Below are 24,681 nucleotides of genomic sequence, written 5' to 3'. Positions count from 1 at the left end.
AACGTTTTTAAAAATTACTTCTATTTTTATTTATATAATGCTAGATAAAAGAAATTAATTCAAATGACCAAAATTAAATGAATACATATATATACAGTATCTACACTGAAACATAAACAGAGAGAGAAAAAGAACATTTAATGTAGAGACAGAAGAGCTGGATTTTACTCCCAAGACCCTTACTGAGTCTGAATTGTTTTCTCTAAGGCTAACAAGTTTCCTCAAGTCTAAAATGAGTATTACAGGATTTTTTTTGCAAGGATCAAGTGAAATAACAGATACAAAAACAGAGGTACTCCAAAAATTACAATATTCTCTTAATTGCTGTTTTCCTCTACACATTGTTCATACTCATTTAAGATTTGATTCTATTCTTTTTTTTTTTTTTTTGAGACAGGGCCTCATTCTGTCACCCAGGATGGAATGCAGTGGCATAAACACAGCTCACGGCAGCCTCAACCTCCCAGGCTCAAGCTATCCTCCTGCCTCAGCCTCCCATGCAGCTGGGACCACAGACACATGCCATCACACCCAGCTAATTTTTAAATTTTTTATAGAGACGGGGTTTCACCGCATTGCCCGGGCTGGTCTCAAACTCCTGACCTCTTGCCTCGATCCTCCTGCCTTGGCCTCCCAAAGCACTGGGATTACAGGTGTGAGACACTGCACCTGGCCAAATTTTAAAATTCTAATCTAAAAAACTTCCATTCCAAAAAGAACACAAATAAACCAAGCATAATGCCGTAAACATCTGTCTTTGTAGAATACTGTACTGTATTAAGACAAAAAAAATGGTATCAAAACGTTGCTTAGTACAATTACTATTGAAGTACCTTGTGAAGCTCCACTCTCTTCATCATCCATTGTGAGATCAATGACACCACTTGAATCACTGCCAGTGGCTTTTCCACTCTGAAAAACAAAACTTCTACATTTTACAAAGAAAACTCTGGCAGATATACGTGTTAAAAAATGAGATGATAAGTGAGGTAAAATGAGACTAATGAGTAACCTGGTTCAATCTGGACCCCTAAATGGCTGTACCTGAATAAAGAGAGTTTGTCAGACAAATGTCCCAGGATACTCATGTGTTAAACATCTACTATATGAAATATAATTTTCAAAAGAAATTCAAGACGTTTTCTTAAAAAAACTAAGCTATCTGTTGCATAGAGCAAATAAGATTAAACACAAACACTATTCATTTTGTGACATTTAAAATGTTGATCAATACTACTCTAAATTATCAATATTAATCTACCACAACACCAAAGGCAATCATTAAAGCTAGAATTGGGTTATAGAAAATAATCTAAATTTTTGCCCTAAAAAAATGGTATGGTATACTATGAAATCATATGGTATGCTATGCTATTAACTGCACATCCAAGCTGACCAGTAACCCATCATCCAAAATCATGAGAAATATTAGGATTATAAGAAAAACCTTTAAAACCACATGACAGCAACCAAAAAGGAAGGTAAGACGACATAAACCTAAAGAGCCAGGACTCTGAAGTCAGTGTGTCTTACAGTTCTAACTTATTAGCTACCTGATTCAGATGGGTAATTATCTCAATTTCCAATATTTGAATATTGAGGCTATTGTTAGGATTAATCCAAATGTGTATATAAGGTGCTTAACACCATATATGATACATGGCAATTGCTTAATAACTGATAATCACAATTTACTTTGATATATTATACTGAGATCAATTCCAAATGATAAAGGTTTTCATCTGCGAAACTCAAGTTGAGAAATTAAAGAAAATAACGCCTTGACTTTATAATATCCAGGCCCAATCCCAAGACAATAATGCAATTCTCATTCTTATAAATCTTTCTACAATAATGATTTCACAGAAAATGGGTTATTTACAAACACCAAAAATCTATAAAATCCCAAACTAAAAGATCCCAAAAATCATCAACAAATGTAAAATAATCTTTCACTACAACATATTATCATTAAGGTCCAGCTTTGAAAAGTGGAACTAACTTAGGACGAAAAATTAAGTCAATACAAACTGACTCTAAGCAGAGCCAGATATTACATCCAGCAGATAAAGACTCGAAAGTAGCTATTAAAAATATGTTTAAAGCCAGGAGCAGTGGCTCACGCCTGTAATCCCAGTACTTTGGTTGGCTAAGGCAGGCAAATCACAAGGTCAGGAGTTTGAGACCAGCCTGGCCAATATAGTGAAACCCCATCTCTACTAAAAATACAAAAATTAGCCAGGCATGGTGGTGGGTGTCTATGGTCCCAGCTACTCAGGAGGCTGAGGCAGGAGAATCGCTTGAACCTGGGAGGCAGACGTTGCAGTGAGCTGAGATTGCGCCACTGCACTCCAGCCTAGGTGGCAGAGCAAGACTCCATCTCAAAAAAAAAAAAAAACATTCAAAGAATTAAATATAATAATAATGAACGCAAAAACAGGAAATTTCAAAAGAGAAAAAGAAACTGGAAAAAAAAAAGAAATAATAAAGCTGAAAAAATAATTACTAAAATAAAAATTAGCTTAATGTAGGCATAAAAGCAGATTGGAGGGGGCAGGAAAAACTCAAATGAAATTGATGCTAGATCAATAGAAATTTTCTAGTCCATAGGACACAAAGAAAAACAGAAGAAAATACGAAAAACGCCTGAAACTTGTGCAATAAGAAACAGTTCAGCAAAACCCTAAATGAGAAGAAACAAAGATCTAAAGAAAAAATTGAATAATAACCAAAAACTTCCCAAATTTGGTGGAAAACATTAGTTTACAAATCCAAGAGGTTCAACAAACCTCAAGCAGAAGAAACACTAAGAAATCATAACTATACACATCATAGTCCAAATACTGAAAACCAATAATGAAAAATTTTGAAAGTAAACAGAACAAATTATATGTTATACAGGAGCAAAGAGTAACTGCTGACTATTGGTCAGAAACTATGGAAGCAAGAAGACACTGGAACAACATATTCAAAGTGCCGATAATTTAAAAAAAAAAAACCCTTTAAGAATTCTATATCCAATGATGCTCTCCTTGAAAAAAGGAGACAAAAGATACAAAAGTACATTTCTTAGATACTAAAAAACCAAGAGAATGTATCACTAGCAGATCTACACTGTAAAGATGAGCTTAAGGACATTCTTCAGTTTGAAAGGAAATACCAACTTGGATCATAGGAAGAAGAGGACCAGAAAAGGTAAACATAAGGATAAATATTAAAGACTATATCTATTTTCTGTTCTTAATTTCTTTAAAATTCTATAAGGCAAAAATTAAAAACAATATATTTAGAGATCTACAACATGAAGATTAAAAACAATGTAATATATGTGCAAACAAGACCACAATATATGTGAAAACATGAACGTCATATTTAAGGAAAGCAACTTCATTAAGGAGGTAAATGTACACATAAAATTGCAAGGTTCCTATAATTAAGATTAGATACATACTGTAAACGCTAGAACAACCCCTAAAACACACACACACACACACATACAGAGAGAGAGCACGCGCTAAAAAGCTAACAGAGGAATTAAGACAGAATGCTTTAAAAAAAACTGATACAAAATAAAGCAGGAAAGAAGGTACACAGAAACCAACAAAAAAAGAAAACAGATGAAATGAATAGAAAACAAATAGCAAAATAGCAGACCTAAACACAATCCTATCAATACTTATATTAACTATAAACGGTCTAAAAACTCCGACCAAAATGTAGAGATTATCAGATGGGATAACACAGCAACAAATCAAGAAATATGATTTTTTTCTCTTGCGGATTCACTTTAAATATAAAGACACAGATTGAAAGTAAAAAGCTGAAAAAAGTAACCTGCAAACAGTAAACATAAAAATGCTGCTGTAGAACCATGAGCCAATTAAACCTCGTCTTTGTAAATCACTGAGTCTCAGGTATTTCATTTTAGCAATGTGAGAAGAGATTAATATAGTGTGTGTGTGTGCATACATTCATATACATATATGGATGACTGAAGATGAACAGAGATTTGAACTAGAGGTTTAAATATGGCAGACGTAAGAGTATATGTAGTAACTGAATCCCAGGAGTGAATGAGATCTCCCAAGAAGAGATGTAGAGGAAAATCAAAAGCATGTGAATGGCATGGAAACCAAGAGAAACTAATGTTTCAAAAAGGAAGGAGACTGAGTGGTGCTGAATGTTATTAAGAAGTCAAGGTGAAGAAAAATGGGAAAGATCTGGACCAGGGTGGTTTCAGGAAAGAAAGGGCAACAAAAGTTACTGGTGGGGTGCAGGCGGGAAAATAGGTATGCGTATATACCTACATCCCTACACACATTCAAGCTGGGCAATAGCAACTACAAGGTCAAACAATTGACAGAATATTCACTTGGTGCTGATAAATGATTGCTAATTAGTATAATTTTTATTTTCTAAATAACAAAGAAATGTGTGACTAATTTATAAATGAAAATCATGCTTTTTCATGCTTTTCATAACCACATTTTTTTCATAAAAACGCAACTTGATGGCAACTTTTGTCTCATCATTTACTATTAGCATTTATTCAATAGATAAGGATGCTTACTTAGCATAAAACACTACTAATTAGGGGCAGGGTAATAAGTCAGATATGTAGCCAGATTTCAAGGCATTAGAGGGCAGTTAAGATGTCCTTAAAATACTACACTATAAGGCTATACGATATATGTGGCACTAATATACACTTTGGCTTTAAAAAATAAATATGGATAGATACTTTTATTCTAAAGGCTTTTAATACAATATACATGGAATATTGGTTTTAAACATTCAATTGTTAGATCTGCATTCCTCCAAGAGCATCATTGCCTTTTTCCAATGATCATTTCTTAAACTCTATACACACAGGTAACTTAGAAAATTAGCAAGATAATGAATATAGGGTCCTACCTCCTTATATGGTTTGGCTATGTCTCCACCCAAATCTCATCTTGAATTGTAGTTCTGATAATTTCCATGTGTGCTGGGAGGGACTGGGTGGGAGGTAACTGAATCATGGGGGCAGTTTCCCCCATGCTATTCTCATAGTAAGTTCTCACAAGGTCTGATGGTTTTATAAGGGGCTTCCCGCTTTGCTCTGCTCTCATTCTTTCCTCCTTGCCCTTATGTGAAGAAGGACATGTTTGCTTCCCCTTGTGCCATGACTATAAGTTTCCTGAGGCCTCCCAAGCCCTGTGGAACTGTGACTCAATTAAACTTTTTTCTTTAAGAGTTAAAAAAAAAATGCTGCTGTAACTATGTTAATATCAGAGAGACAAAGAGGGAAACTTTATAATGATAAAAGTATGGCAAGATTACAAATTATACATAAAAAACACCATGTAATACAGTGTCAAAACCTATGAAGCAAAACTGACAAAATTAAAGGAAGAAATCGATTCACAATCATACCACTCTTAGTAATAGATAAAACCACTACAGCAAAAGGCAATAATCAGTAAACATACAAATAATCCAAATTACACTACTAACCATGCTATATTGACATTTATAAAACATTACACCCAATAGCAGCATACTCTTTTCAAGTGCAATGGTACATTCACTAAGATATATACCATAGATGGGGCTTTATAACACATATTTAATTTGTGTAAAAGTAACAAAGTCATACAGAGGATATTTTCTAAATCCAATAGCATTAAATGAAAAATCAGTAATAAAAAATTTGCAAAATCCCCAAATATTATGAAATTAAACAAATTACTAACTAAACAACCCAGGACCCAAAAGGAAATGACAAGGAACTACATGAAATAAAAATGCAACACATGAAAATTTATGGAATGCAGGCAAAGCAGTGCTCAGAGGAATATGTGTATCATTAAATGCTTATATAGATCAAGAAGATCTACAAGCAATGACCTAATGATAAATTATGATTTTTATTGATCATAAACTGACAGATACAATTTATTATCATATACTACAAGTAGTTTCCTGAATAGACTTTCTTTTTTGACAAATAAAATTGGTAATTATTTCCATAACTATTAACTACATTTATAAGATAGTCATGATAGCTAGCACTACTCCAATTAGACTCTGCTAAATGCTTTACATGCATTAACACATTTACTCTTCCCAATATTTCTATGTGGTAAGTACTAGCTCTAGCTCTACTTTATAAGTGAAAAATCTAAAGTGTTCAATAACTTGCCAAAGCACCCACTATTAAGTGACAGGCTCCAGGCTGTCTGAATGTAGACCTTATTATTTCTATGCCACCAGGTGGAAATGAACAAACACAGACATGTATACATATACATGTATCTTTACATCTTTTCCTGACAAAACATTGTCTGAGAAATCTAATCAGAAACACGTTTATGTTTTTACAAACTGAAACCTTCAGTTTGAAATCATTAAAAAATTATATCAAATAGTTTTTAACAGTAGAAATTTTATTAAAAACTTAGCTAATCATGTGTCGTTTTCCAAAATGACCAGTCTCAATAAGCAAACACTAAGAAAATTTCAAGAGAGCAAATATATTGGCTTTGTAGCTTTTTTGTAATGAAACAAGAACATACTTGAAAGGCACACTTCAGCAAATGTGAAGAAAGAGTTAACGCAGAAGAGCTGGTTGTTCATTCCTTGCACATCTCTCCAAGGGAACTTGGAACCATAATTGAGACTTGGTTAGTTATCAAGAACGTTGCCCTTGGAAGTCATGTTAACAATTAATTCTCTTATATACACTCTGAACAGTGAATGAAGATTGATGATGTACACTTGGGTTTCATTGTTGGGATCCTGAGTTTCCAATGCCATGGCCACTTATATAGAAAAATGTCACTATGTGACCAGACCTCCAAAAAACCTCAGACCCTGAGACTCAGTCAGGCTTCTCTGGGAAGACTCTTGGCACATGTCTCTAAGGTTAATAAGCCAGAGAAAAAACAAATTCTGTGCGATCCCAGACAGACGACTTGGAAGTCTTTGCCTGATCTCTCTGAACTTCAACTCTGCAAATTTTTTTCCCTGTTGCTCTTGCTCTACACCTTTTGCTGTGACAAATCATAATGGTGAGTATAACCTACTACTGGGTCTTATGAAATCCTTCTAGCAAATCAGCAAACTTAAAGGTGAATCTTGAGTCCTTCAAAACAACAATTACAGATAGCAACACTATTTTATAGCTTATGTTGATAATTTGAATAAATTTGTTTTTCACTATATAAAACAATAATTCATTATATAAAATATATAGTAATAAAATATACAATAATAAATTATATGCAATATGTTAATAAATACTTATTTGGGGATAGCAGATAAATCTTCATTTAACAACTACAGAAAGAGAGTATTTTACATATTTCATCATTTGCTAATTAACTACAGCTCACAAGCATTTCCACACTAGATGTCCAAGTTTTGTTTTTTTTTTTGAGACAGTCTCATTCTGTCACCCAGGCTGGAATGCAGTGGCATTATCTTGGCTTGGCAACCGCAACCTCCTCTTCCCAGGTTCAAGTGATCCTCCTGCCTCAGCCTCCCAAGTAGCTGGGATTACAAGCGTGCACCACCACGCCCAGCTAATTTTTGTACTTTTAGTAGAGACATGTTGGCCAGCCTGGTCTCGAACTCCTGACCTCAAGTGATCTGCCTGTCTTGGCCTCCCAAAGTGCTGGGATTATAGGTGTAAGCCACTGCACCTGGCCTGAGACATCCAGATTTCTTCTGATCTAAATAGCCTTAAAGTGTTAACAAGTACAACTAAGTAGGATTGGGACAGAAAAATGAAGTTAGCCAATTGTACTTAAAATGTGACAATTCAAAGAATCACAGGCTACCTGTTTCACACTAGTTTCTATCTGCTAGCAAGGTGCACATTAGGGTAAAAAGATAACAACTTCTTAGTCAACAGTGTAACATTAATAAAGGTATTCATCACAATAACAAAAATGATATTTGTTTCAAAAAATTCTGGCTGACAAGCATAACTTCATAACTGAAAGCACATATATACTTCCATTATGGTTTCTTATTACACAGTAAAACTCCTGTAATTATATTTATTATTCATATACATAATTGACACTGATTCAAAACTGAAACTTTGTTATTTTTGATAAGGCATTGCTTCAGCAGGCTAGCTGCTCAAACTGCTTGTATGCATTTTTTTATACTCAGATATTAAATTCCTCTTCCTTGAAGCCAAATAAAATATCTATTGAGAGCTTAATATTAAGTTGTACTATTGCTTTGCTTTCTGATGAAGTCAATTCCTGTTTCAAGTGTCTTTTTTTTTTTTTAAGTTTCTTCTTTTTTATAGAGACGGAGTCTCACTTTGCTGCCCAGGTTGGTTTCGACCTCCTGGGCTCAAGTGATCCTCCTGTCTTCACCTCCCAAAGTGCCGGGATTATAGACGTGAGCCACTACACCCCACCTCAAATGTCTTATATTATATCCATTTTAATTTCATTTATATATTTATGATGTTACATATATTATATTTCTTTTTTTTTTTTTTTTTGAGATGGGACAGAGTTTCGCTCTTTCACCCAGGCTGGAGTAAAGTGGTATGATCTCAGCTCACTGCAACCTCCGCCCTCCTGGGTTCCAGCAATTCTCCTGCCTCAGCCTCCCAAGTAGCTGGGATTACAGGTGCCCGTCACCACACCAGGCAAATTTTTGTCTTTTTAGTAAAGTTGCGGTTTCCCCATGTTGGCCAGGCTGGTCTTGAACTCCTGACCTCAGGTTATCTGCCTGCCTCGGCCTCCCAAAGTGCTAGGATTATAGGTGTGAGACACCATGCCCAGCCACATATACTATATTTCAGCAAAATATTCTATACAATAGAGTTCAATACAACTTTTTGCAATGATGAAAACAGTCTGTATCTGTGTGGTCCAATATGCTAGCCACTAGCCATTTGTAGCTACTGAACCTTGAAATGGGGTTATTTTGACTGAAGAACTAAATTTTTAATTTAATTTAAATAGCTACATGTGACTAGTGGCTATCATATTAGATAGCACAGCTCTAGAAGAACCACCATTTACAAAAGGACAAAAGACAGCCATCATAATGTCTATTTTCCTTTCCTTGAAAATATTACTTGTTAAAAAAAAAAAACTCACTGAGGGAAGTAGAGATGTTCATAAATCCTTTGTTTAAAGTTTAACTAGACTTCCTATAAATGTCACTTAAGTATCACTGAATATATCAACATTTTCTATACATCTTCCAGAAAGTATCTCAATCTTATAATTTTAATTGAAAACATAGTTATAACCCACAAGACATGCTCAGAAACAATCACAACTTTAATCTCTAATACTGCACACAAAGACTGCTAACATTTGTAAGAAGTTAAGATATTTTTAATAGCTTTTATTTGATCTATAAACTATGGTGTACATCTAGGTTGGTCAAAATCCATCGTTTTTAAAGAAAATAGTCATATTTAAAGATCAAATGATGCCCTTGTTTTAAAATTCTTGTCATTTTTTCATGCCTGACATGCTCGAGATTTTTGTTCTGCTGGGAATATATGAGCTCCTTGAAATGATTCAAAGGAAGTGAAGAAAATAAAATAAAACTATCAACAATCTAATCACTATAAATTCACTACACCTAAAGCCATAAAGAACAAGGAAGAACACTGTTAATACAGGAAAGAAGTAGTTATTCTATTACCGGGTGGTTAAGATTTAATATGAAAAAGTACAAAGACTGGCAAAGTGCTAGTAAACAAGCAGACAGACAAAAAATTCTTCCTCAAAAGGTATTTCTGATTACCTTTGGGGAAATTAAAAAGGTGGTAGGGGTAGAGTGTGGTACAAGTGAAGGTAAATCAATGAGACACTCTTAAAAAAGATGTACCTGGAAGAAATTACATGTGTTTTCTTTTTGCAGACAATCTTTACAGTATGTAAAGGCAAATGACTGGACTGTCAATTGTATTAATCAAATCAGTCAGTTAATAGAATAAACTAATTATTACCTCTAAGAGAACTGCTATGCAAAAACAAAACAAGACAAAACACAAAAACCTCAATTCTTGTCAAACATTACAGAGAAGCTGTGAGACAATGTTTGGATAGTTATAAAAAACACACATAGAACAATTTTCATTCAATCAAAGAATGATGAAAATTCATTTTCCTGTGGACCATAATTAGGATTTTACTTTGAAGAAGAAGGAAAAATCTTACCTGTGATGTGCTATCAGCTGCTTTCTTACTGACAGAAGCATCTATTGTTTTGTTTGTCTGGTTTTCTGAAAAGTAAAAAAAGCCATTTTTAAAAACATCTACAAAATGTAAAAAGTTAAGTTGCTTTATATGAAACAATTCATGTAGTTTTCTCCAACTACTTTTCCGTCAACATGTCACATACATAAATAAAAACTCAAATTCACAGATCACTGCTATAGTATCTTTCAGATACCATACAGATGACTATACAGATCACAATACAGATTAAAAAAAACTTTCCACTGGCCCAGCAATTTTAACTCTAAGCAGTATCTCATGGAAATAATTTAAGATACACATAACTTAAATGTTCTAACATGAGGAAATAGTTAAACAAAATATAATTCCTCCACACTATGTTCTTTTGGAGAAAAAAATTTAGTATGTCAAAAATGTTTCCAATAAATTCAGTAGAAACAGTTGCAGTAAATCCAAGAAAATACACATGTGTATTTCTCAGTAGTTCAATCATCGGTGATTTTTCTTTCTTTGTTCATTTTTCAACTAACTTGTAATGAGTTCGCAGTTAAAAAATGTTACTTTCAGAACAGCACAGAAAATAAACAAAGTATATTTTGTCCCAGTTTCTAATGGGAGGAAAAGAGAGAATGTATTAAATTTTATCAAAGGTTTTTTGCACCTATTGAGATTATTTAGGGTTTCCTGTTTGGTAACATGGAGTTTTTAAATGCTGAAACAGCCCATCCTTTCTTTCTGGAGATAAAACCCTCTTGGTCAAACTATGGCATTCCTTTCATTTGCAAATCTTCAGAATGCATACAGAGTAAACAATTTATGTTTAAAAAAATACAGGAAGTTAAACTACCTATGTATTCCCATATGTATATATATAAGTCTGTATGTCTAAAAAATCAAGTTGGGTTAATATTCACCTGTTAAAAGAGAAGTATTCCAGGGTACAGAAGTAAAAAGAATGCCCTTTGATTTCTCCTACCTTATCTGAATTACTTTCTTTTTGTAAGAAGAATATTAATATATTATCTATTTATTTAAAAATATATTCAAATTACCTCATTTATTACAAATGAGCATCTGTTTTGGACTATGAAGTTCCTGAAAGACTAACAAAACTAATTTTAGGCTACTGATGTTACACAGTGGAGTCTTAAGATACACTAGGTGATATTACCAAAATATCAGTGATTACTACCAAAGGTTTTTATATACAATGTTAAAATACATTCATTTGCATTTGAAACACTTCCATCTTCAAATCAAAATAAAAGATAACTTTACATAAAAAGTAGATGAGGAAGTTTCACTTTTGTATTTTTATTTTTTAATTCTTTATTTTATTTATTATTTTTTTTCTTTTTGAGACAGAGTCTTGCTGTCACCCAGGCGAGAGTGCAGTGGCACAATCTTGGCTCACTGCAACCTCCATCTCCCAGGTTTAAGAGATTCTCACGTCTCAGCCTCCTGAGTAGCTGGGACTACCAGTGTGTGCCACCATGCCTGGCTAATTTTTGTTTACTTAGTAAAGACCTGCTTTCATCATGCTGGCCAGGCTGGTCTCAATCTTCTGGCCTCAAGTGATCCACCTGCCTCAGCCTCCCAAAGTGCTGGGATTATAGGCATGAGCCAACATACCTGGCCTCATTTTTATTTTTTGTCATAACATTTTCATATAAGAAAATTCCTAAAGATGCAAGAAAGATTTAGACTGCTTAATAAAAGGTTACACACACATTTCTTTGTTACCCAGCATGATTCTCTCTTAGACCTAATTGCCTCAGAGCTATAAGTTAATTATTCACAAAACTGTAATAATATTCCTTATTCTAGATTCTCAACTAACATTCCTTGCCCGTTATTACAGATTTTTTCCCTTGATTCTTAATGTAACATCTTATAGTTCCATTGCATTGCTTTTCCTTTCTTCTACAAGATCTACCTTGGATGACTTCTGGATATAAATATTATAACTCCATCTATCAAGCAACAAAACTGGTCAGGATGTAAAATAAGAAATTATAGCTTAAAATCCTATCATATGGAATACGTCTCCATAAAAATACAAATAAAAGTAAATAAAATTAAAAAGCACTTTACAGGAGTTAAACTGGCAGTTATCTCTTAGTAGCTCTGGATAATAGTATGAACATAAAAAAGGCAAACACTTCGCTCATTTAATTATGTCCTTGAAGAAATGGTTGAAGAAATAATTGCTGTGTTTAAACTCTCGTTTTTTTGTTTTTCTTTCTGAGACAGGGACTTCCTCTGTTGCCCAGGCTGGAGTGCAGTGGCACGACCATGGCTCACTGCAGCCTTGACCTCCTGGGTTCAAGCAATCCTCCTGCTTCGGCCTCCTGGGTAGCTGGGACTGCAGGCATGTATCACCATGCCAAGCTAATTTTTTATTTTTTGTACAGATGGGGGTCTCACTATATTGCAAGGCTGGTGGCGAGCTCCTGAGCTCAAGCCATCCTCCTGCCTCAGCCTCCCAAAGTGCTGGTATTACAGGCATAAGCCACCATGCCTAGCCAACTCTAGTTTTATATAGTCTTAGAACAAGATGTTTAACGAAATCTGAGAGTGTACATTGCATATGGATTGTATATAACTTTCCCCCAAATCTGCTCTTTTTTTAATGTCTAGTTTAGTAAATGGAACAGCATTTAACAATGTCTTAGAAAGCTGAGTCATCTTTGAGTTCTCCATCTCTTCCACACATCTAAACTTTTATTAATTACCAAGTACTGCCAATGCTACCTCTTAAATAACTTTTAAATCTCTTTCATACCACCATCTCTCATCTTGTACAGTACAAGAGCCTCCAGCCTCTTAATTGGTCTTCCTAACACTATTCTTACCCATTCCAAACCATTCTCCATACTGTAACCAGGGTTCATGGATGTCACATTACCCCCTACAAAAACCCTTTAACCGTATTTCCCCCATTCTTCTGTTCATTACTTCATATCTTTCCAGATTTCCCATGTTCTCTTTTGTCCTCTCACAAAAACCTGCAAATTCTAACACTCATCACATTTATAATTAATTAGTTATTTACTTACCACATTCCCTATTTGATTGTAAGCTTGGTGAGATCATAGTGACTATTTTATACATTTCTGTGTATCTAAAGAACCTAAGATAATATAGACATTCATTACTTTGTGAATGAATGAAATTAGCTATAGTTTGAGCTTTAAATTTCCAAGCCCTTAGGAGGACATTTACCTCACTATAAACAGAAAATACTGATTTAAAATCCATAAGGATATACTTAGCTACAATAAAATACATACAAATGCATGAACATATAGCATATGTTCTTTTAAGTAAACATAATACCCACATAAGTATAGAGCTTAGAAAATTTTAATTATATAACCTAATTAATTAATCACAAGCTACTAAATGTAGTAGAGATGTACCGAAGTTTGGTTTCAGTTTAGGTTTTGGGAATCCTAAAAAGCCAAATGCCTACTTTAACGTCATTTATGGCACTGCTGAAATTATACCTGATCAAATAACATATTATAAGTAATAATTTATTAATAAAGTCAGAAATGAAGAATAAGCAAATTCATAAGATCTCATTTTAGTTAGCATTATGAAAAAAATACAAAGCTTGTCATTCACATTTATTCATTATCAAATGTAGGTAAGCATTCTAAATGGAACTTGAAATGAAGATCTTGATATAATTACATATTAAAAATATATAAATGTACATGTTAAAATATACAATTTTATGTTTAGAAATAATTGTACATTATCTCAGAATGCTATACCAATTAATGATTGTGAAAACTTACTTTTATATAAAAAAGTTAAGAATAGTCAAATGAAACAGACTGACATGAATTACTAATAGTGTACATCAACCAGATAATTTGGGGAATATATCCTTTCTATAAAAATTGTAAGAGAACAGAATAATGAAATTATAATTCTGACACTTTTAGAAGTGTTTGGAGTACAAGCATGACATTAAACAAAATACTCTTAGAATATTTCCTTTCAAGCCATGGTTTTTCAGGAAAAGTTCTCTATTTAAGAATATATCTCATCTCATGACCATGAATTTAAAACAATGTCAACTTTGCCTCAAAATTTCATAAGGAGGAAAACCCAAAATCACATAAAACAATGTCCATCACTAAATCATCTGACATTAAAAAATACTAAGAACTAAAAGAAAAAGAAGTTACAGAAAAATAAACTATCACCCAAAAATCTTGTATGTCCACTGACCTCAGTTAAAAGTAAGCATCTCTTTTAGTGTTGTAAACATGAAAGAATATCCAAAAAATAATGTGGTAGCAGATAACACTAACAAACATTTGCCCTGTACTATGCAAACATTTAAATTGTAAATACTATAAATAATAATTACACTTTCATATAAAACATTAGTTTATTCTTATAAATATGATAATGATGAGTGATATCCAGCTTCAATCCAACATTAATTTTGATCTGCCATTCATTTACTTTCTTAACAACTCTGTGAAATACCGTCATTATTTTATATGAGAAAACACTTAGGGAGTAACTACACTAGTAATGGCTATATGACAAATAAAAACTAAGGCTTGTACATCTCACTTATAAAAGTAATTTTGTACTTTAGAATTTGTTTCCTATATTACATGGTCACTTACAACATCAATAAGAAAAATACTGTAGCAATTTTACTAGACACATGATGCCTACCCTTGCCTGACTTTCCAAAAGTAGTGCGCATAAATGTGAAGTCAGAAATGAAGAATAAGCAAGTTCAAGAATGCATACAAAACAAACTCTTTCTAGGAACTAGGAAGACACAGAGTTTGGCAGATTTTAAACAGGTATAATCAAGTGCTCCTTTTTGCAATATTTCTAAGTAAAATACAAACAATCATATAATATGTCATATGGGAAAACACAGAAAAGATAAAACAAGAAGGACTCAAACATTTTATAGCAAATGTGAAAGAAAAACTTATTTTTAAGTTGTTCAAATTTGGAAGCTATGAATGAGTGCACAAAGGATTTTCCAAATGGGTAAGGAACATAAACGTGTCTTTTTTTCTTAAAAGCATATATTATGTAAATTTGATACTTTAAAATGTTTTAAACGATATTGCTGGCAAATGTATCATAAAAGTAACTCATAATGCCTGCCACAAAGCCATAAATTAAAAATTCACCAAACTTAGGAAAATTACTAAAAGATAAAACACAGATACTAACTTCTAATTCAAAATAAAACCCCTCTCAAGCCCCATTTTAGCAACATCATTTCTCTCAGGTATCTAAAAAATTACTAAAAATAATCAAGAAAATTCTATTTATTTTGCTCTTCCAATAACGCTAGCCACTTAGAAAAAAAAAGTTCAATCATTACAAGGCTATTAAGATGCTTGCATTTCTAGTATTAAACCTACATGGTGACTTACCAATTCTTGGGGTGGTATTGCTGTTCTGTTCTGCAGCAGATGAAGTACTAAATGCAGAAATTGGAATTTTCATCTGTATAGGACCTCGATTAGTTGATGGACTATAGAGTCCTGATGGGCCCACTGTGGGTAAAGAAGTCCTTGTGGCTTGTACAATAGAGTGTGCCGTTGGAACAGCCTGCACAGCAAGTGTTGTTCCCAATGGTGCAGCACTGGCAGTAGGGTTCCTTTGAATACTAGGACTGGGCACAGAAGGAACGTTGTTTGGTTTAGTGGGATTTGGCAAGGATGGCAAGGATACTGGATTTTTGGTAAGACCACTCACTGTAGGTGGGCTTTGCACAGAAATGAATTCAACATTGCCAGATGGTTGATTAGTCACCAAAGTCCCTGGATGGCTCTGTAGAAGCTGAGGCTGGGAGGATACTGCAACAGGTACATGCAAAATCACTGGCAAAGGCTGTAAAGAGATTGTAGGCTGGGGATTTCCACTAGGCACCTGAGTAGTAGCAACTACAGTAGCTGTATTGGGTGCAGGAAGAACTGACGTTGCTGTGAGGGAACCCGAAGTCACTGGAGTCTGCAATTTAGGTTGACTACTGACAACTGCTGGAGGAGTGACAAGATTGGTTGAAGATACTATAGAAAGAAAACAGAAGCCTCAGTTTAAACGGTTATATTAATTTATCAACTAAGAAAATATGACAGATACAAATTAAATACATTGCGTAATACATTGCAAAGACTGTAAAGTCTTTTATCATGAAATTTTTTTCCAGATTTAAATTCCAAAATTTAATTTAGAATTAAATTCATAGAAGCATTTTGCATGTAGTTTTAGTAAATTACAAAAACAGCACATGATTGATGATTAATATGCAAGACTACTGAGGATCAAAACGGTCTCTGAAAATTACTATAATCACTTTAGAGTACCTAACTAGTAAACAAATAAAAAATACTAAAAAGTTAACTAAAAATATATATTTTTGAAACTACATTAAAAACATTATAAATGCCTTACAACACAAGTAATATATAAACTCAAATAGTAAATCTAAAAAGAGTCATGACCATTAATGAATAACAGGTAGGCTTACTCATCGTATTTTATTATTTGAACCATGTCTGTATCTTTGGATCAAGTTTGAATGAATTCCTTGGGAGAGGAACTATTGAGGGGAGATTCCCTCTACTGACACCCTACTGACATTGTATGATATGGAAAACAGCACTGAGCGAAGATGACAGATGAATTAAGAAGAAATGAGGTAGCATATACAGAAGAACAGAGAAAATACAAATGCTGGTCACTAGTTTTATAATAATTTTCAACTACTTGTGTTTATTCTCATTGGAACAGGTTTAAAATACATGACCAAACTTCTTTCTCACTGATTTATAGTCTTTCCAAAAATAACAGGTTCACTAGAGCAGCAGTTTCTCAAAGTGTGGTCCAGCGGGGTGCCTGGGGTTTTCTGAGACCCTTTCAGGGAGTTTGCAATGTCAAAACTATTTTCATAACAATGAGACATTATTTGACTGTTTAAATGAGCAGACATTTGCACCAATGGAGCAAAAGCAATGCTGAGTAAAACTTCTGATGCTTTAGTACAAAAATCAAGGTAGTATAATGGGACCAAACATCGCTGCATTCTTCATCACATGCTTACAGTAAAAAACAAAGTCAGTTTTACTTAAGAATCCCCATGATACAGCGGTAAAAACTATTAACTTTATTATATCTCAACCTTTGAATAGGGGTTCTTTTCTTAATATTCCATGTGAAGAAATAGGCAGTACATATAAGACAACTACTGCGTGCCAAAGTAGGATAGTTAAGGAAAAATGCTTGTGCAACTGAGCTATAAACTCAACTAGCAGTCTTTCCCATGAAACACTATTTTTACTTGAATGAATGACCTATAGACACACTGATAATTCACGTGTGGGTATTTTGAAGATCTTTTCTTAAAAATAAACTAGGTAAGCCAGTCACTTCAAAGAAAAAAGCCCAACTGTATTTATCAGCAATAATAACATTTGGGTTTTAAAGCAAAACTAAGAACATTAGAAAAAACTTGTATCTGTCATTGAAAGCATGACAGCTCCCTAAATCCTTAAAATACTTCTCTGAGTAGAACTGATAGTAAAATCAGTAAATGTAATTTTTAAAAATAATATTTATTAATAAAATGTGTCATTTGGAAGATTTGCATAACTTGGTGAATAGTTTTCAAATGATCAATGAATAATATTAGTAAAACTCCATCCAAGTGCAAGATAGAGGAATGGATTTTTTTTTTTTTTCTAAGACAAGGTTTGCCTCTAGCGCCCAGGATCGAGTACACTGGCGCAATCTTGGCTCACAGCAGCCTACACCTCCTGGGCTCAGGCCATCTTTCCACTTCAGCCTCCTGAGTAGCTGGGACCACAGTTGTGCACCACCATGTCCGGCTACTTTTTGCATTTTTTGTAGAGAGAGAGTTTCACTATGTTGCCCCGGCCGGCCCGGAACTCCTGAGTTCAAGCAATCCACCTGCCTCGGGCCTCCCAAAGTGCTGGGATTACAGTCGTAAGCCACCACGCTTGTCCAATAAATGGATTTTAATGGAGGAGTTAGAAAAGTTCTTTGGTGTGGTTTCAGATTACACTTCACAACCAACCTTAAAGAAACTACTACTGGATAGTATTAAAGAAGAATATCCACAATTATCTGTAAGGGCTAGCCCTTTTCCATCTATATATTTGTAAAAGACTGGATTTCTTTCATATGCTTCAGCCAAATCAACATTTTGAAACAGACTAAAAGCAGATATAGATATGAGTATACACACCTTTAAGCTATCTTTAGCTGTCTTAATGTCTCAAAGTATTAAAGAGATATGTAAAAAATGTAAGAGAATAATGCTCTTTGTGCTGCTATTTTTAAGCTTGGAAAATACACAGTTTCATTTTAAAAAGTTTTTTGTGTTAGACATTATGAGTTTACTATTACTTTATCTATTTTTATATTTATTATTATTATTTTTTTTTTTTTGAGAGGAAGTCCCACTCTGTTGCCCAGGCTGGGGTGCAGTGGCGTGATCTCGGCTCACCGCAAACTCCACCTCCCGGGTTCAAGCTCAATTCTCCTGCCTCAGCCTCCTGAGTAGCTGGGATTACAGGCACCAGCCATCATGCCTGGATAATTTTTGTATTTTGGTAGAGATAGGGTTTCACCATGTTGGACAGGCTGGTCTCAAACTCCTAACCTCAAGTGATCTGCCTGCCTCAGCCTCTCAAAGTCCTAGGATTACAGGCATGAGCGACCAAGCCCAGCCTACTATTATTTTAAATGAATAAACATTTTAAAAACATTTTTAAATTTCTGTTTAATTTCTACTTCATTTCGACTGATAATAAATATCAATGGATGTAACCCACATAAACAAAAGTTCTGGGGTTCTTAATAATTTTTTAAGATTGTAAAGGGATCTAGAGACCAGAAAGTTTGTGAACTACTACAATGAGATTTGAATATCTATACTGTATTTTCACATATACTTATCTATGACCCTAAATTTTTTTGTTTTAAGAGACCAAGTGGATTCCATTATGTTGCCCAAGCTGACTTGAACTCCTGGGTTCGGGTAATCCTCCTCAGCCTCCTAAGTAGCTGAGACTATAAGCATGTGCCACCATACCCAGTTTGATCCTGAATTTTTAACAAAATTTTTGTACTTAGACCAATGTGCCCAATTTCTTAATCCATTTCAACCTCAAAAGAATGTAAGAAAAGAGAACCAAAGCCTTTAATTCCTAAGAAAATGTATTTTGGTATTTAAAAAAAAAGTTACCTGTATTCACAGGAGTTTGAAAGGATGGTGGTGCACTCTCGCTTACATTTCTTTTGGACTCCAGCATCTGTCTCACTGTGCCTGCATTTCTATGAAATACATATACACACAAATAGTCAATAGATATGCCACTCAGGGAATACCAACTGATATCTAGAATAAGCAGTGGCCCACAGGGGAAAAAGGGTGGCTAGACTTGGGTTTCACAACCCTAAACTGCAAGCAAAAACAGTGAGGCATAGCTGGCACAAAGACTTCTAAATGCTGGGGTCTATGGCATTAGGGAAGAGTCTTAACTCTTGTATTCTAATGTCTGTTATCAGTACTTAACCTGAATACCAAAAGTAGGTCCTAATATATACAGACATTAGTCTTTCTCACCCTTAACAGAAGCATTTCTCAATTACTTGAAAGAATACTATTTAAGACAAGTGGTTAAAGAAATATATAGTGACCAAAGAATGCCTTATAATAAGTTAGCAAAAGTATTATTCACAGATGAACAATATAATGAAGCAGAAAAAGAAAATATACTAACCAAGTACACCAAACACTTATTTCTACATAAATACCATGATTACACTGCAAGATTCTTTGACCAAATAAAGAAAGTAGAACTTTGTTCTGTTTTTTAAAAACTAGACAGACTATGAATTCTCACCTGTAAGACATGTTATTATTGCTGTTGACATCATTTACAGTTTTTCCTGGTGATACTGGTGGGTTGGGTGGATGCTGGGGGAGGAAAAAAAAAAATCAAGGTAAAAATAAAACTCAACACACAGGGAATCTTTAAAAAAAAATTAGACCTGTAGATGCCTGTCAATATATTATCTGTCACTGTTCTAATATAATGGGAAACATTGCCAGCTGAGACAATAATTTGAATCTTGGCATTATCACTTGTTCATTGTATCTTAAGCAAATCATTTACTTTGCTGAAGACAACTGCTTATCATTTGAGAGATTAATATAATAATTCCTGCATCTCAGTGTTCTTATGAAGAATAAATTAAAAACACCAGAATGGCTCACATGCTGTAAGAGTTTAAAAAACATTAACAATATAAATCTAAAGAATAACCAGACTCACTCATTTAACAAATAGCTAGTGAATGCCTACTATGTAGCAGGCATCATATTAGCACCAGCAATTCAACAAATAAGTGGTATCCAATGTCACAAATCAAAATTATTTTTAAGTTGTTTTTTAAAAAAATACTACCTACCACTATGTGACTTAAATTATTTAATAAAATGTCACAAATCTAAGCTTCAGTAACAACTTATTTCAGCCTTTCCCCCCAAAACCAGGGAATACAGAAATGGAATTATAACGCCTACATATTAACTATCATTATTTAGGCCTCCATCATTAATAACACTATCATCATTTATCTCTTAAAACAAGGCTGGGCACAGTGGCTCACACCCGTAATACTAGCACGTTGGGAGGCTGAGACAGGCAAGGATTGCTTGAGCTCAGGAGTTACAGACCAGCCTGGGCAACGTAGCAAAACCCCATCTCTAAAAAAAAAAATACAAAAATTAGCCAGGCGTGGTAATACACGCCTGTGGTCCCACCTTCTTGGGAGGCTGAGGTGGGAGGATAGCTTGAGCCGAGGAGGCAGAGGTTGCAGTGAGCCGAGATTGTGTCACTGCACTCCAGCCTGGGTGACAGAGCCAGACCATGCCTCAAAAACAAACAAACAAAAAATGGAAGAATAAAATATCTCTACTCAAGACTAAGTCAAGTGTAAGAATAACATATTAAACCAAAGGTAATAAATGCTTAGAATTACATTGAGCAGATGCCATTAATCACTCTTCTTAACAACAAATACATCTTGCTACTTTTTATATGACACAACAATAATTTCAACCTTCTAGTATGACATTGCATTAGATACGTGTAGAGGGAAAAACAATAGAATTAAGACAATCTGCTATAAAGGTGCTTAAAATCTGGCTGTCAAGATAAACAAATGTAAAACAAGAGAAAAGCAAATTAAAATAACTGTGTAAGGCGAATGGAAAAAGCTTAAAAAAGAAAAGCTTTTAGGGAAAGGAATGCATCTTTAAGCACATTGTTGAGTAATTTTTTTTTTTTTTTGAGATAGAGTCTCACTGTCGCCCAGGCTGGAGTGCACCATCCTGCGGCACCATCTTGGCTCACTCTAGCCTCCGCCTCCCAGGCTCAAGCGATTCTCCTGCCTCAGCCTCTGAGTAGCTGGGATTACAGGTGCCTGCCACCAGGCCCGGCTAATTTTTGTATTTTTAGTAGACGTGGGGTTTCGCCATGTTGACCAGGCTGGTCTCGAACTCCTGACCTCAAGTGATCTGCCCGCCTCAGCCTCCCAAAGTGCTGGGATTACAGGCATGAGCTACTGTGCCTGGCCATCATTGAGTAATTATTACACTCAAAATGGTTAAGATAAAAGAATATTTCAGGAGAAAAACAAGAAGAATAAAAGCATAGAGGATAAATAAAACAAATGGTTTAGAACACAGGAGTCATTTGATGGAGGATTTTTGAAAACTGTGGTATGATCAGCAACATGTCAGAACAGGAAGTCCCCTCTGCTTCCCATATGGAGATGACTTAACAAGATAAGCATCATATTGCCTGCATGAGATTTCCACAAATTAGTTGAGAGGGTATGGCATCCCAGGTGAGCACAAGGCCAAAAAGAGGCACACTGGAACAGTTAGGAAAATACATTGCATTTACTCACTATACCCCATCAACCTCCCAACACAGCTTCTACATCAGAAAGGAAAGAGAAAGTTGGAGCTTGAATCCAACTGTTTAAGAAAGATGCCCAACGCATTAGATTTTGTCTTACCCAACATGGAGGACTAATCTGGAGCAAGAACTGTGACTATGGCACTTCGGATGCCTGTGAGCCTCAGAGACCAAAGGCAGGACCCTCAACTTGATAGAGCACCAGAGAAACTGCAGTAACACAGACAGACAGCAGGGGAAGCACTAATACAACAGCTTGCCAAAGTACCAGAGGCTGCTATAGCAAAGACAGGTACCAGAGGGAGCTTCAGAGTGGAGAGGCAAACCTCTTCAGATGGAAGAGTACAAGCAAAAGCCCAGAGAAGACACATAGCCAAAAAAAGATGTTAGAGGCCCACAGACTCTCTAACAAGGCTGACTGGTGAAGCCCTTCCAGTGTACAAGAGTCCACAAAGACTGGGAGATGTGGCTGTTTTTTCAAATGCTAAAATTTCAACAAGCATACAAATAAACAGAGAAACATGGTCCAATCAAATAAATAAAATAAATATCCAAAAACCAACCCTAAAGTAACAGAGAGCTATGAATTATCTGCCAATGAATTCAAAATAACTATCATTAAGACACTCTGGCCAGGGCTGGTGGCTCGTGCCTGTAATCCCAGCACTTTGGGAGGCCGAGGTGGGCAGATCACCTGAGGTCAGGAGTTCAAGAGCAGCCTAGCCAAAATGGTGAAACCTTGTATCTACTAAACATACAAAAATTAGCCGAGCGTGATGGTGGGCACCTGTAACCCCAGCCACTCAGGAGGCTGAGGCTGGAGAATCGCTTGAACCCAGGAGGCGGAGGTTGCAGTGAGTGGAGATTGCGCCGTTACACTCCAGCCTGGGCGACAGGAGCGAAACTCCTTCTCAAAAAAAAAAAAAAAAAAAAAAAAGATACTCAATTAGGTGAAAGTGAAAGAGACGACAGAAAACAGCAAAATCAGGAAAAGGGTGCATGAACAAAATGAAAATATCAACAAAGAGAAACTGTAAAAACATATCATAATACAAATTAAAAAGCTGAAGAATACACTGAAATGAAAATTCACTGTAGAGAATCAAGAGCAGACCGGATCAAACCGAAAAATAAATCCACAAGTTTGAAGACAGGTCATTTGAAATTATCAAGCCAGAGGAGCAAAAAGAGAATGAAAAAAAGCTAAGAAAGTCTAAAGGACTTTTGGGACACCAACAGGCAGACCAATATACACATAAGGGAAGTAAAGGAAGACAGAGAAAGATAAATAATTGTTGAAAATGTCTGAAACTGGAAGAAGAAAATGGAGATGCAAATTCAAGAAGCTCAAAGACCTCCAACTATTGTTAACCCAAAAACATCTACACTGAGATACATTATAACCAAGCTGTCTGAATCACAGTAAATAATCTTGAAAGCAGTAAGAGAAAAGCAACTCATAACAACACACAAGGGAACTCCCATAAGATAACACGCAGATATCTCAGCAGAAATCTTGTAGGCCTGAAGGAGTGAGATAATATATTATCAAAGTGCTGAATCAAAGACCTGCCAATCAAGAATACTATACCTGGCAATAATATGCTTCAAAAATGAAGGTGAAATTAAAATTTTTCCCAGATTAGTAAAAGCTGAAGGAGTTTCATCACTATACCTGTCCTAAAAGAAGTGCTGAAGAAAGTCCTTCAAGTGGAAACTAAAGAGTGCTACACAACATCATGGAAGCATACAAAAATATAAACTTCTCTAAGAAAATGTTGATAAGGAGAAAAATACAGAATCCTGTATTCTTGTTATATTGGTGCATAAACCACTTTTAATTCTGGTATAGAACTTAAAAGCTTAAAAAAACTAAAAATATGTTAACAGATACACAACATAAAAAGATGTGATATACGACAACAGTAACATCAAGTCATAGTGAGGCAGATATAGAGTAGCGCTCTTATATGATTAAAGTTATTTGCAGTTTAACATAGACAGTTGTAACTTTAGGATGTTTTATGTAATCCCCACGGTAACCACAGAGGAAACATCTAAAGAAAATACACAAAACGAACTGTAAAAGGAATGGAAAGCACACTACTATACCAAAAGAAAAACAAAAAGCAAGGAAACACGAAGGAATCAAGAAACAAAAAAAAGCTACAAGTCATAGAGACAAAAACAAAATGACAACAATAAGTCCCTTCCAATGAGCAGTTTATTTAAATGCAAATGGATAAAACTCTCCAATCAAACGACAGGTTGACTTAATGTTTTTAAAAATAAGATCCAACTATATGCTGCCTACAAGAGGCTCACTTTGGATCCAAAATACAACACAGAATGAAAGTGAAAGGATGGAAAAATATATTCCATGCAAATGGTAACAAAAAGAGAGTAAGGATGGGCCATACTTATGTATGACAAAATAGACTTTAGGTCAAAAA

At 34.8% G+C, this 24,681-nt stretch overlaps 1 protein-coding gene across 22 annotated transcripts in view; it reads right to left on the bottom strand.

Moving 5' to 3' along the window:
* ATF7IP (activating transcription factor 7 interacting protein) overlaps window positions 1-24,681 on the bottom strand; it is a 132,490-nt gene that overhangs the window by 21,427 nt on the left and 86,382 nt on the right. For all 22 annotated transcript variants that reach the window (XM_063786353.1, XM_063786361.1, XM_063786359.1 and 19 more), the window contains 5 exons: window positions 20,144-20,217; window positions 19,483-19,571; window positions 15,644-16,282; window positions 10,191-10,255; window positions 834-912 (listed from right to left, as the gene is read on the bottom strand). In XM_063786353.1, coding sequence (XP_063642423.1) covers window positions 834-912; window positions 10,191-10,255; window positions 15,644-16,282; window positions 19,483-19,571; window positions 20,144-20,217 — 946 coding nt within the window. The remainder of the gene's footprint in view (window positions 1-833; window positions 913-10,190; window positions 10,256-15,643; window positions 16,283-19,482; window positions 19,572-20,143; window positions 20,218-24,681) is intronic.

The sequence above is a fragment of the Pan troglodytes genome, chromosome 10, assembly GCF_028858775.2.
Source record: "Pan troglodytes isolate AG18354 chromosome 10, NHGRI_mPanTro3-v2.0_pri, whole genome shotgun sequence".
In the NCBI taxonomy this organism is placed as follows: domain Eukaryota; kingdom Metazoa; phylum Chordata; class Mammalia; order Primates; family Hominidae; genus Pan; species Pan troglodytes.
This window is presented reverse-complemented; position numbering and strand designations above follow the sequence as displayed.